Source organism: Pseudorasbora parva, chromosome 9 (genome assembly GCF_024679245.1).
Source record: "Pseudorasbora parva isolate DD20220531a chromosome 9, ASM2467924v1, whole genome shotgun sequence".
NCBI classification, from domain to species: Eukaryota; Metazoa; Chordata; class Actinopteri; order Cypriniformes; family Gobionidae; genus Pseudorasbora; species Pseudorasbora parva.
In genome coordinates this window covers 46,874,569-46,887,286 of record NC_090180.1, presented here as the reverse complement: position 1 = coordinate 46,887,286, position 12,718 = coordinate 46,874,569, and the positions used below count along the sequence as shown (strand labels likewise).

Below are 12,718 nucleotides of genomic sequence, written 5' to 3'. Positions count from 1 at the left end.
TTTAAAAGGTGAAGGGTGGATTACTGTTTGCAAATTTTTGCTTCCATATAAAATAAAAACATTAACATGGTCCAGTTGTCTATTTATTATATTGTTATAATAAAAAATATGTCTTTTAAATCGAAAGAGTGTCTAACATTGGCAGGATTAAATATGTGAGAACCTGAATAATAATAAAATAACGGATAACGATCATATGACGATACGTACGTTAGTCTCTGATTGGCTGAAGCTGACAAGAGGCGTGTCTTTGCAGCAGTTGGGCGGAGCTTTGTGTCGCAGCACTATGTATTTGGTTCAGAGAGCGCTGTTGCTCGGCGCATTGGGCAGCAAGAGCTTCACTAGAGCCATGGTAAGACTTCATACACACTTTTACCTGCTGCTGAGCTCTTTTTGAGACGCTTTTGTTGCTTTTGACAGCTAGTTTATGTAGTCGGTGTTAGTAGGTCAAAGTCCGGTGTGTTTATTTGTGGGCACCGGCGTCGGCGTGTCTCCGTTAATTCGTTCCGGCGGAGGAACGTTAGCTCGTTAGCTTTAGTGATATTATCATGTGTCTGTGGGTTTGGTTATGGTTTAAAATTAAATTAGATGCGTTATGTTAGAGTATATTTATTTGAAACAACCCAGTAAAGTGCATTTTGTTGACAAATGGAGGTTTTAGGCCTGGTTTAGATTTAGTGTTGCTTATTTGTGGATTTAGTCACGTGGAGAATTATCAATGATAATGTTGTTATTATTTAGGTTTCATTTAGTCATTTTTGTTATTTGGTGATAATGTTAATCCTGTCTAAGTTTTAATCAATTATATATATATATATATATATATATATATATATATATATATATATATATATATATATATATATATATATATATATATATATATATATATATATATATATATATATATATATATATAGTATTCAATGATAATTGCATTTACTTAAATATTTAAAGAGCTGGTTCGTTTTGTTGTAAAGTTAGCAGGTGTAATAATTTCAATCTAACAAATTAATAACTTACTATTAGTATAGCCTACAACAAATCATTACAAATACAATTTGTAATATGTCTCTTTAAATAAACGGTCATAAAGTGCCCTCCTTTGGCTCAATTTGCACTACCAAATCTGTATTAAATCACAGTTTTTGAGTTCTCTTGTTTAAAACATGAATTATACCTGCAGATATGATAAAGGCATGTTTCGAAAACCACACAATCACATCATCTGTACTGAATGAGGCCTCCATAGTAATAAAATAAACTATACTGCTCTTGCATAATTGTTACTCTCACACACACAAACATGTCCTCTAGCCTGTCATATAAAGGCACATCTTCTCAGCTAGATGTGTAATGGATTACTCTTAAATCTGACTAGCTCCTCCTGTGAGATGTTTACGTGTTTCCCGTAAGTGCGGTGAGTCTCCTGTGACTGCAGTGTTTTTTGTACACAGTCCACCGGCACCTGGTGGGAAATCTGCTCTAGATGTTGTCATAATCTAAATTTAATGCCAAACTTTCTTCTAAAACCCCACAAACTAATATATAGTTTCTTGTGTTATGCTGCAAGTATGAGTTAATAATCACAGAGGGGATTTCATAAGCTGAGCTATTGCATAATTGATTTATAGCACATGATTGTGCATCATTGGTCAGAATCAGTATCTTTGTTTTATTATTATTATTATAATTAAATGTCAAGGTAACATACAAGTACATAACAAAATTGCAAAGGTCATGTACAATTAAATAACATTAAAAATAAAAGTAAACCGCTATGCATACAAACATAGGCCAAACAAATGTGATCCTAAGAGCTTTAAGATTCTTAGATGATTAAATAGTACGGATGTGCTGTTGCACCTCCTTTACAAAAATGATCAATAAACAAATTTGGTTAGTAAGTTTATTGCTGTGAATGTGAAATTTAGCAAGGAGCAATAATAGGTAATAATAAAGTATTCATTAGTTTGAGATTTTTGTATATTAAATAAGCCAAACAGTACATCCTTTAAAAAAAGAGAAACCCGGAAGCACATTGTAAAGCCCCGTTTCCACCACAGGAACTTTACCCAGGAACTTTGGGTGGTGCTCGGTGTGTTTAGACCGCAGGAACCAGGGTCTAAATGAAGTTCCAGGTAAATATTTCCCCCTCCAAACGGCCCTGCTCGCGAGGTCGTACTTTTTCAAAGTTCAGGAACTTTCGAGGGCGGGACTTGGGGGCTGAACATGCTGATTGGTTGAGCTCACGCAGCATTTTATTTCAACCAGCATTTTTAAAAGTCTTTTGCGAGGTTCGTTCTGCGTTCAGTAAATATCAGTCTTGCTCTCTGTCTGATGGGGCGCGCTCGTATCAGCCATTTCACGGTCAATGTCTGTAATAGCTGATAATAATATACATTGTCATTTTAAATCTAGCTTTACAAGCTTTCTGAATATGCTGCATGCTGCTGAATCTGCATATTAGTGCTCTTTTCTGTCGTTGTTAATTACCTCTTAGTAAACCTATACATAACCAGCAAAAGCAGCACAGCTTGAATCTCTTCCATACTCGTTATACATTTTTTTACAGTCTATTTTTCACCATGTAAACGACCTGACCGATTACTTTTAAGTGTGTGTCCTTACATGACGTGACGGCGCGCGCCGCGCTCATGTTGACAAGAGAGGAAAGCTTATTTTTTTGAGGGGTAAACTTTTTATTTCGTAAGTTATGAAGATAATGTTGGAGTAATGACACGGCGTATATTGCCCCAGGCAGTTTTTACTTTAACTGCGCCTGACAGAAGATTTATTTTTTCCTGAGATGATTATTACACTTTACAACAAATAAATAGCTTATTATATAATACTGTATTAGTCCTGGTGGCCGTTAAGAGTTGCTATGGCTACAGTTAGTTAACACATTCAGCTGCTGGAGAAAACAGCGTTGACATTTTTGATGCGGCAGACAAACTGCATATGACAAAATGATTGCGATTTGAAAGTCATCACATGTAAACACCAGATCGGTTTAGATAACGTCTCGTGTAAACAGTACACTAAATCTTTCAATCAGTGCACACAAAAATGATTACTGTCCGTCACTGGGTTGGAGGAGCAGTCGCGCGCAGTCCTACATCACCGGACTAATCTGCCCAATCTTCTCGGAACTTTAGATCGCGGTGGAAACGCAGACAGCTGCAGGTCTGGGGGGGAGAAAAGTTCCTGTAAAAAAGTTCCTGGTACAAATTGTTCCGGGTTATTTTGGTGGAAACGGGGCTTAATTAATACGTTCAGAGAATTCACCCTGAAATAGTTGAGTGTGAGGACAATCCCAGAAAATATGAAGAGAAGTTTCATCAGGGGCACCACAGAAAGAACAGACTCCGTATCTGTTTTATTGCATTATTCGTCACGCCCCTTGACCTTTTTAATTCTCTCTGTTTATTGCAGTGTGCCCAAGCCAACGATTGGCAGTCGGCTAAATCTATATACGACTTCTCAGCCAAAGACATTGATGGAGAAGAAGTGTCTCTGGAGAAATACAGGTGAACAGAATTGATTTGCTGTAATGATCTTTCTTACTAGTGTTAATACCTTTTTTTTTAGGGGTAGTGGTCTAAATAAAGCCCTAATTCACAGAATTAAACTTGCATGTAATGCAACTCATCCAGACTCTTATTATGAAGTTGAGAGGGATTGAATGTGGTGCATGTCAAAACAGCCAAATTAAAAATGCTATAAATGCTGAACAAATGCACAATACCCGAGCATCATGATGCCTCACCTACATTACGCTCTTAATGTGCATTCTTCATTGTGTGTGTTTCTAATCTTAGGCTGAGTGTAATCTTTCAATTGGAAACTGGGTCACAGTGTGTCCGTCTGTTTTCAGGGGTTATGTGTGCATCATCACTAACGTAGCCTCCAAATGAGGGAAGACTCCGGTAAACTACACTCAGCTTGCGGGAATGCACGCCACGTACGCTGAGAAAGGTTTACGCATCCTGGGCTTCCCCTGCAACCAGTTTGGAAAGCAGGTATGTACAGTACAGGAATGGAAATGCCGGTGTTCATTGCATTATATGCTGTGTTTTGCATGCTATGTAAATGGTATGCAAGAATAAACCTTTGAAATGGTGGCGTGCTCTATGCATGTTGAAATCGTTAATATTATTTTCCGGTTCATTTGTCACTGGAAATGATCAGTTCAAGCGTTCCGTGCATACTGAAAATGTGTTATGCAATGCTGCACAAATAGTTAGACTTTGCTGTGGGATTGTATTGTGAATTACAGCCGATTCAGGCCCCAACATTTTTTTCTTTTTGTTCAAATGTAACCGCCTGTCGGACTGGTCACTGTCGTCACTGTAAGCGTGTCACGCGAGTGAAGCTGTAAGTGGATTATGTTGTTGTGGGGTGAGATTTAATCCGCACAACAAGAGATGTGAATTGCTTATTAAGTCCTTCATCTGAAGTCACATTCTGTGATCAATATGTTCTGACAAAATCTGCTCCGTCACGTGCAGCTGTGCTGTGACTAAAGTAGGCATCTGCGGTTTTTCCCAACAAATGTAGGTCAAGAAATGTCATTTGGTTAAAGGGAATAGTCATCCAAAAATGAATATTGTCATTTACTCTCCCTCACTTCATTCCAAATCTGTAAGACTGTCATTCCTCTTTAAAACACAGATTGAATTTAGACTTGTATTCACTTATAAACTTTGATCAGCGAACATAAACAGAAGCTCAACTGAATTGGAGAATGAACCTCGTTGGTTCATAAAAAGATCACATGTGGTGCATAAAGCCTAGTTCAGACTGCAAACTCGTCGGGTCAGTGCTCTTTTCACACTGCATGACTATCTGGGGTATCATTCAGTCACTGCTGTGTTCACACTGACCGATGGTTTGATGACAGAGGAGTTCACACTGCATGACTGAACAAGAGGAAGAATCGCAGACAACTCTCTCTCTCTCTCCGGTGCGCAAACTACGTTTCCCAAACACACGTGCGATGTGACAAGTAAACAACGCGAGATCACACACGTCAGACCGGAGTTCTCGCACAAGACTTGGAATTGTTATTTAAAATGATAAACTGCACAAAGTTTGCTTCAAATTGTATGTTTGCTGATTTGTGGAGAAAACGAAAAAAGATTATGGCGGAGGAAATTGTTGGAGAGACAGAGGGAGCCAGGATTGTGTTCTGCAAAGACCGTTTGAGGTAAATAAATAATCTTGTAATGTGCTGCTGCTGTGGCTGGATGTGCAAATGTTTGGCCTTTGTTTCTGTTTGATAGAATTGTAAATATATCTATTAAAATACTGATATTCTGCTCTATAACTCCTCCCTGAACCTCCTGCTGTCCTGTATCTCACTCTCTCATTGGCTGTCGGTGTAATTTTCAGTCAGAACGCAGTTCACACAGCAGGAGTTTGAATCGCCGACAGGTCCAGATATTTAGCATGCCAAATATCTCACCGGCATCGGCGACTCGTCGGCGATTCTCTCTGATCGCGTCTTTGATTATTCACACTGCGTGATTGTCACTTGTGTGCACGAGCACCGATTTGCTTATGATCTCGGGCATTTGTCGGCGATTTCACAACCTGTCAGCGACTCAAAATCGGGGCAAAAATCGGGCAGTGTGAACTAGGCTTAACTAGGCATTGTGAACCAGCAGCCATATCACCCTGTAGCCCAAGACTGGTTTCCCACTGAAGCTAAGCAGGGCTGAGCCTGGTCAGTACCTGGATGGGAGACCAACTGGGAAAACCAGGAGCTGCTGGTAGAGGTGTTAGTGAGGCCAGCAGGGGGCGCTCACCCTGTGGTCTGTGTGGGTCCTAACGCCCCAGTATAGTGATGGGGACACTATACTGACAATGAGCTCCGTTAAACCGAGGTCCTGACTCTCTGTGGTCCTTAAAAATCCCAGGATGTCCTTCGATAAAGAGTAGGGGTGTAACCCCGGCATCCTGGCCAAATTTGCCCATTGGCCTCTGTCCATCATGGCCTCCTAATAATCCCTATATCTTGATTGGCTTCATCACTCGGTCTCCTCTCCACCAATCAGCTGGTGTGTGGTGAGCGTTCTGGAGCAATATGGCTGCCGTCGCATCATCCAGGTGGATGCTGCACATTGGTGGTGGTTGAGGAGATTCCCCCTTCTATGTAAAGCGTTTTGAGTGCCTAGAAAAGCACTATATAAATGTAATGAATTATTATTATTAACACCAGAATAAACCTCATTGGTTCTTAAAAAGATCACATGTGGTGCCTAACACCAGAATGAACCTCATTGGTTCTTGTGGAGCTCAAACGTGCTGCGTTTGTGTTCTGCTGTGCCAGGCAGCTTTCGACACAATGGATGACCGTTTTCTGTTGTGTCTCTCCATAGGAGCCTGGAACGGAGGCGGAGATCAAGGAGTTTGCCAAAGGCTACAACGCAGAGTTTGACCTCTTCAGTAAGATCGAGGTGAACGGCGACGGGGCGCATCCTCTCTGGAAGTGGATGAAGGAGCAGCCCAAAGGCAAGGGCACTCTGGGAAAGTGAGTGTCTTTGGTTTCTGCGCTCACGTTTTTCACTCGTCCTCTAATGCAGTGACCTTGATTTTTAAATACTGTTTTTGTTTCCACAGCAACATCAAATGGAATTTCACTAAGGTAACTATTGCATGATGTTAGTGGATGATATAAAGGTCCTTTCACACTGGATGCGATTTTGATGTGCACCGGTTTTATTTTTTTGATCAGTTGTTTGTGCAATGACGCTTCCACACCGAACGTGACTGTGCTGTGGCAAAAAAAAACTACATATAAATTGTTTTCGGTTTTTTTATACTCTAGTGGCAACAGAAACGGCTTCAACCAATCACATACAAGGAAACAGAGGTGACAATGTCCTGTTGTCCATACAGGTTTTGAGTCGTAAATTGGTGAATCTTGTTTTTTTTAATCATTGTTTCCGCGACTATGGAAAGTGACCGCGTTTCCGTCAGTACGTCTGTGGCACTGAAATGTTTACATTGTGGCTCAACTGGAAACATCTGCTGCGGATCCATTGATTCCCTGAAGTGTGTGTTAGTCTCGTCAGATGCGCTGCTAACGTTACCGTCTCTGGAGGAGCTCCTCAAATTGTTCCACGGCCTTTTGAAAGTAAGTGCAGAACCGGCCATAATAAGCTCCTGTACAAGATTAACATCCTTCCCTTCAGACTTTTAAGACTAGTTGCTCCCAAAACCTTCTTCTCGGTCTTTTAAATCAAATGAAAAGCTCGTCTTCTCTGAATAAGGAAGTGTCCGTGTTTTCTCAGCTGTTGAGCTCTGAAATGTCACAGATGTCGTAAAATGGTTTCCCGGCTGATGTGACTGGTTTTGACGTGAAATATTATCTTTTTCATTATGCGTCCGGTGTGAAAGGGCCTTTAGTCTTTAATTCATTGCTATATTGTGAGCTCAAACCTGATGTTTTTATCGCAGTTCCTCATTGACAGAGAAGGTCAGGTTGTGAAGAGGTACGGACCGATGGATGACCCGAGCGTAAGTCAACAATACTCTAAAATGATTCATTTACTGACGTTAACAAATGAGGAGATATTGCAAAGTGTTCCCAATGATTCTTTGTGTGTGATTTGGAAAAGTTTTGATTAAATAAAAATAACCTGTTTTATTTGTCCCATCAGGTTGTTGAAAAGGATCTCCCCAAGTACCTGTAGCCATTTGGATCAAATCCGATCTCCGTTCCGTGTTTGTCTCATGTCCCGTGTGTGTGTCACAGGCATTCGTCTCCTCTCTGGCCGCTGATTGGACGTTGGCAGGGTGATGCCCAGATCTATGACGGCCGTTCCTCAAGCCTGTGTTCAGGTGGGGACGGCCTGATGTCTTTCGGCGTGCAATTTCTCTGGGAACGCCCCTCTGACGTCCAGTCACTTCTCCAGAGAGGAGGTCAATGCCACTCCTGCATGCACTTAAAATCACACTCGTACACCTAAAGAACATTTTCTAACGCGCAGTGATGATCATTAAACAATAGCGTCAGAATGTCCTGTGTGGCCAGTTCTTTTACAAAATGATGTCGGGGGTTCCCATGTGGAAAGCCTGGAAAATTAACAACAAATTTTCCAGTCCTGGAAAAATCTTTGGTGATATTTGTCAAACAACTGAATGAATTGAAGGTGCACGTTTTCATTATGCGATAACGCAGGTTGTAAGCGTTTTGGGTTTCTTCTCACGATATCCTTAGCACTGTATTACAGAGCCTTTAAAAGGATCTTTGCAAAAATAGGAAATATACAGACTTTCATTCGTGCATGAGAAACCATTGAACGGCATTTAGGACAATGCAGCTCAATCGCACCATCAGCACATTTCACGGTGTGGTTTCGTGGCCACCTCCGAGTGTACGTTAAAGCAGACTTAAGGATTTGAAATATGGCACTGCCCTAACGAAAGCCACTTTTTGTACAAAATGTTTTGTTTCTCTTTAAATAGACCTTAAACTTGGGAAGTAAGACTGCACACTGCCGTTATGCGCCAAAAGCTCATGTCATGGTTTCTCCGCTGCCACGGAGGATGTGTTAAAGGGGACATTAGCCCTTGATATAAGCGTTACTACCCTTAGAACAAACTCATTTTTAACACTTTTTAAACTGCCAGTCTTTTTAATAGACTCTTGACTTTGGCAAGTAGGATTGTACTCACAGCCGTTTTGCGCCAAAAGCCATTTATGTCATGGTTTCTCTGTTGCTACAGAGGATGTGGACATCAGTCCTTGATTATTAAGAGTTACTACCCTAACGAAAGCCACATTTTGATCAAAAAGATCTCTATTAAGTCAATGCCCATGCTCTCGTTTCTTAGTAAGATGGCAGTGATGCCCATAGGAAATAGGTTATAGTGTAAAACTAGATATTGTAATGCACAAGTGTGCAAAAAATTCCCATGCTCATTTGATTAGTTTCTCGGGGGCAAAACAAAAGTTTGTTTTTTTTATGTTTAAGGGGCTCTGTATGTTTGAGAAACTTCATGAGAGAACCCCTGAGAAAATATTGGCAGATGCCTATAAAAATGACTACTATATACCAAATATAATGCTGTGAGACATTAATGCTAAATATGGTCTGAGAGGTTTGAAATCTTGAGTCTGAAAAATGAAGCAGGAGCCCTGTACGTGTCCACGGTAATGTCAAAGGACTTACTGTATATAAACTTAATAAAGGCTCACTCGATTGCAACTGAAACTGTTTTTTTTTAAAACACTGAACAAGACTTTATATAAGTGACTAATATCACAAACAAACACACACTGCTCCAAACAAAGAATATATCCGAAGTAAATCTGAATAGGATTCCTGTATGGAAAACTCGGTTACTTCAGGACGCCGTCTGAAATGAACCTTCCTTTATTAGGGGCAATATTTTTACACGTTTTATCTTTATGGTACTTTTTGTTTTTCTTCTAACCAAATAAAAGCACCGTGGTCTGTGACACGTTTCTATTTTAATCCCAAACGCCTTTGACCGTTTTTATTAATATGTCAATAATTTAACAACACATACACATGTTCTCTTGTCTCATGATGGTCATTAGTCAGGATGACTTGCAGGTAAACTAATAAAATAGTTCCAAAAAATGTTTTATATGTGTTTATTTTATTATTATTATTTATATGAACCCCTTCACAGTTCTGTCACAAACCCCAGTCTACGAAACCTTTATTGAGTGGAATAATTTCTGTTATTTGTTGTACAAAAGAAAATTTGAATAAATGGCCAAGACATAACACGAATACCTTAACATTAAAATATTATGTTTTTAATGTATTATGTAAAATATTATAAAATACTTATGCGTGACAAGTGTTAAATGTTAGATGAGATGAAAAGAGAAATTCACTATTTCTCTCTTCAATTTTAATATTTAAGGCATTTTGGTGGCATTTTTACATGGAGTCGGTTGATTTCTTATCCTTCATGCGACTTGTGCTTGTTGTTCGTGGGCTGATAATCAGTTCTAAATGTAGGCTAATAAATGACTTGATTAATAGGTGATAAATGTATTGAATTGAGCTGACGGTACTCTTCATGTTTCTCAGAAGTGGAAGTTGGCATAGGTGGACAAACTTTTATAGCAGTGAATGAGAGTCTGTCTATCTATCTGTCTATCTATCCATCCATCTATCTATCCGTCCATCCATCCATCCATCCATCCATTCTCATTTGCTCAAATAGCAAAAGAAAAACACCACAATAGAGTTTTCACAACTTTCAAAAGAGAGGGGGGAAATTAATTCTAACGGCAGTCAGAAGAGACTTTTTTCTTTTTTGTAATTTGGTGCAAATGTAATACAAAATATAGTGTAAATATAAATGTATATGCAATAAAATATAAAGAACAGCATGATTTACGACGCTGATGACCGGGATGTGTCCTAGTGTCCAGGATGGACATATTTTTGAGTTCCCAAAACTCCACAAAAGTGTTTTCACGACTTTCAAATAGAGGGAAAATGCATAAGGTAAGTATAGTATAGAGTTATAGATAGGTATATATGTATACATGTAAAAAACAAATGAAGATAACTTGATTTCTGCGTGAAATACGACGCTGGCGACCGTTAAAAAGCGTCCATGTTTTTTTTAGGTGTATTGCAGTTTAAATGTCATGCAGCAGATGGCGCTGTTTACTCACTATTTTTCTATTCATAGGTAAAAAGGTTTTTTGTTTTTCCTCCATTTTTTATTAAAAGGACATTTAAAGGAGCTTTCAAATTTCCGTAAAATATTAGATTTATGACTACATTTAATGGCATTTTGTATTTATGACGTGTGTTTCAATTTTCAACTTTTCAAAAGAGGAAAGATATAGTCAGAAGAGAGGTATCAATTTTCCCTTTTTTAATTTATTTATATTATAGTAGGACTATATACTTTTTATTTTACTATAATTTTATAGTGTTTTAAAAAGTACTTTCATAAAAAAGAAAATATTAAAACCGTTGCAGGATTTACGACGCTGCCGAAACGCGTCCCCTATTGACGTTTTTCAGGTGTGTTGCAAACTCCACAATAGTGTTTTCCATAGGGCTGGTCGATTCTGAAATTTTTGGAATCGATTCCAATTCCTGTTTCTGGAATCGACGGAGTCAAGAATCGATTCCGCACTGTTGTTTTCGATTCCTTTTCGATTCTTCTTTTTTTAACAAAATCAATGGAGGAGCCTAGTTCTGGAGTGACCGCAGGATACAAGGATGTAGAAGATATCCTTCTCCGAAACTTTATTTGTAAAATGATGATACATTTCCATAACTCTGATGCATTTTAAATCATGGATTCTCCTGAAATGGCCCATGTAGCCCAGAAGTAAATGCAATTTAGCCTAATAAATAAAAAGGATAGCACATTATTCATGGATGTGCATTTATTGCATGTTTAAAACTACATGACATGTCTAAAATGCATGTGCACAGTTAAGTTAAATGACTACGTTCAAATAAGTGCTTTTGCACAGAATGTACGAGGCAAAATAACCACAATATTAACAAAAACAATAATATAAGAGTGCGCAGTTTATTTGTCTATCAGATGCGCGAGCAAGTTGCGTTCATTACTATAGCAACATTACACTCGGTCATTAAGCTGCATTCTATTATAGGCACATTTTCTTTCAGTTATCAATGGATTAAAGAAAATAAAATAAAATAGAAAATTAAAATAAGACCCTCACATTTGCATCTGTAAGCAGGGCTCAAAACCTACCGTTGTGGACAAATTTCACAATTTAAAATTATGGAGTTTTTGTGTGCAAAATGTAGCAAACTTGTCCACGATGCAGGATCACAGAAGGAAACAAGGGCAATAAACACTATTAAATTAAGTGAATGAAAGGTAGCCTATAGTAATAATCAGCGATATGCGTTCACATATGGCTTGATTTGAACGTTTCATACCATAAAAATAAGTAGTTAGAATTACGTTCTAGTGACGTCATCACCCAATGACGCAAAAAAACTCAGCTGAATTGCTTTATTTTTAACTCGTTATTTGAAACTAACTGTTCAAAAGAACCTTTTGCAAAAATTAAATAGACTTCCAATCATTATTAGTAAGCGAGAGACAAGTGAATAAAGAGGAGTCGATTCCCCACGATGGAATCGATTCCAAACGTTGGAATCGACTCTCGATTCCCAACGCCTTGGAATCGAGGAATCGATTCTTTTTGGAATCGATTCCCAGCCCTAGTTTTCCACGACTTTCAAAAAGAGGGGGGAAATATACTGTATATTATATACTGTAGTATTATTTACTATACTTACTATATTTATAAAATATACTGGATAATCTATTTAATATTTTCTATTAATTCCAATACCGAGTCATGTAGCTTTTGTTATAAAATGATTGCCATAGTAACATTCCAAGACAGTTAAAGTTAGTTCAACACAGAAGAAACTTGAAGCATCCATTCGTCTTGTGATCCTCTGTAGAAAGCATTGTCTGTAAGTTTATGATTAATTTCTATTCAATCTGTTATATTTACTAGGCGACCTAACGTTAGTCTAGGCCTATTTGTAAAGCTGTGAAATGCAGCGGATTGTTAGACATTTTAAGAACTATATAAGTTACTTCATATAAGTGTTGTTGGAGATAACTAAAAAGCTCCATTATCAACGTTACATCTTCTTTCTTTAGTTTCACTAGACTTATTTTTTTATAGCTAGTGAAATATTAT

At 38.4% G+C, this 12,718-nt stretch overlaps 1 protein-coding gene and 1 pseudogene across 1 annotated transcript; both read left to right on the top strand.

The window, feature by feature from the left end:
• Window positions 1-237: 237 nt before the first annotated feature.
• gpx4b (glutathione peroxidase 4b) lies at window positions 238-8,028 on the top strand. The gene is made up of 7 exons (XM_067452859.1): window positions 238-352; window positions 3,439-3,533; window positions 3,881-4,025; window positions 6,387-6,538; window positions 6,628-6,652; window positions 7,468-7,527; window positions 7,671-8,028. The coding sequence occupies exons 1-7, from the start codon at window positions 287-289 to the stop codon at window positions 7,701-7,703; spliced, it is 576 nt and encodes a 191-aa protein (XP_067308960.1). The 5' UTR covers window positions 238-286; the 3' UTR covers window positions 7,704-8,028.
• LOC137090407 (5S ribosomal RNA) lies at window positions 5,665-5,780 on the top strand (annotated as a pseudogene).
• Window positions 8,029-12,718: the final 4,690 nt, after the last annotated feature.